This window comes from Sinocyclocheilus grahami, unplaced genomic scaffold, assembly GCF_001515645.1.
Source record: "Sinocyclocheilus grahami isolate Dianchi unplaced genomic scaffold, SAMN03320097.WGS_v1.1 scaffold759.1, whole genome shotgun sequence".
NCBI classification, from domain to species: domain Eukaryota; kingdom Metazoa; phylum Chordata; class Actinopteri; order Cypriniformes; family Cyprinidae; genus Sinocyclocheilus; species Sinocyclocheilus grahami.
This window is the reverse complement of record NW_015505938.1, coordinates 1-753: the sequence shown is the minus strand read 5'-3', so window position 1 is coordinate 753 and position 753 is coordinate 1. Positions and strand designations below refer to the sequence as shown.

Below are 753 nucleotides of genomic sequence, written 5' to 3'. Positions count from 1 at the left end.
TGATTTTCTCTGTCTTTTGTTCATGGCCCCAAATATTGCAAGCTGCGGCGATATGCATATTGCGATATTTCGATATATTGCACAGCCCTAATGTAAACTGTGCACAGCATGCACACTGAAAACTTCCCAGATATTAGCTGTCTGAACTGTGTGTTGACTTACAAACCACCTGTCACTGTGACAAAGCACAGCGTTCACCTCTCACCTATAATAATCAACAAAGCTAATCACTGCCTTTTACCTCGTTCAACAAGTAAAAACAGGTTGTTTGAGTAAAAATGCATGATTATGCATTTATTTTTTGAAAAAAAGAATGAATGAACGAATGCACACATGACATGATGGGAATCCTATTATAATCAATGACATGTACACTGTTCTGACAAGCCTGTTACAATTAAAATACATGTATGCATGTACAATATGTAACAAAATGATTAACCTGAGGGGTATGTGTGGCTTTTTGCGTCCAAAGTTTGTCTCAAAGATGAACCCTTCCAGTGCAATAAAGGCAAACTGGGCAAATGTGACAATATTCCCACATCCTGGGAAATCCCTGTAAAATATACAATTCAAAGAAGCAAGAAATGGCAGCATATATGAAGTTCAAATGCAGTGAACACAAACTCAAATATGAAAAAAAGATCATATATGAGAGAAATGCAACTCACCTAACCAAAAGTTCCAAAAACACAACATTACTGCAGCAACCAACAAACACCAAAGCGATCGCGAATAACGTACTCATTGTCA

At 37.2% G+C, this 753-nt stretch overlaps 1 protein-coding gene across 1 annotated transcript in view; it reads right to left on the bottom strand.

The window, feature by feature from the left end:
* LOC107561128 (UDP-xylose and UDP-N-acetylglucosamine transporter-like) overlaps positions 1-748 on the bottom strand; it is a 5,840-nt gene extending 5,092 nt beyond the window's left edge. The window contains exons 1-3 of the mRNA XM_016245496.1: positions 672-748; positions 443-556; positions 334-350 (exon numbers count right to left, since the gene is read on the bottom strand). Of these exons, the coding sequence (XP_016100982.1) occupies positions 334-350; positions 443-556; positions 672-748 (208 nt within the window). The remainder of the gene's footprint in view (positions 1-333; positions 351-442; positions 557-671) is intronic.
* Between the last annotated feature and the right edge of the window lie 5 nt (positions 749-753).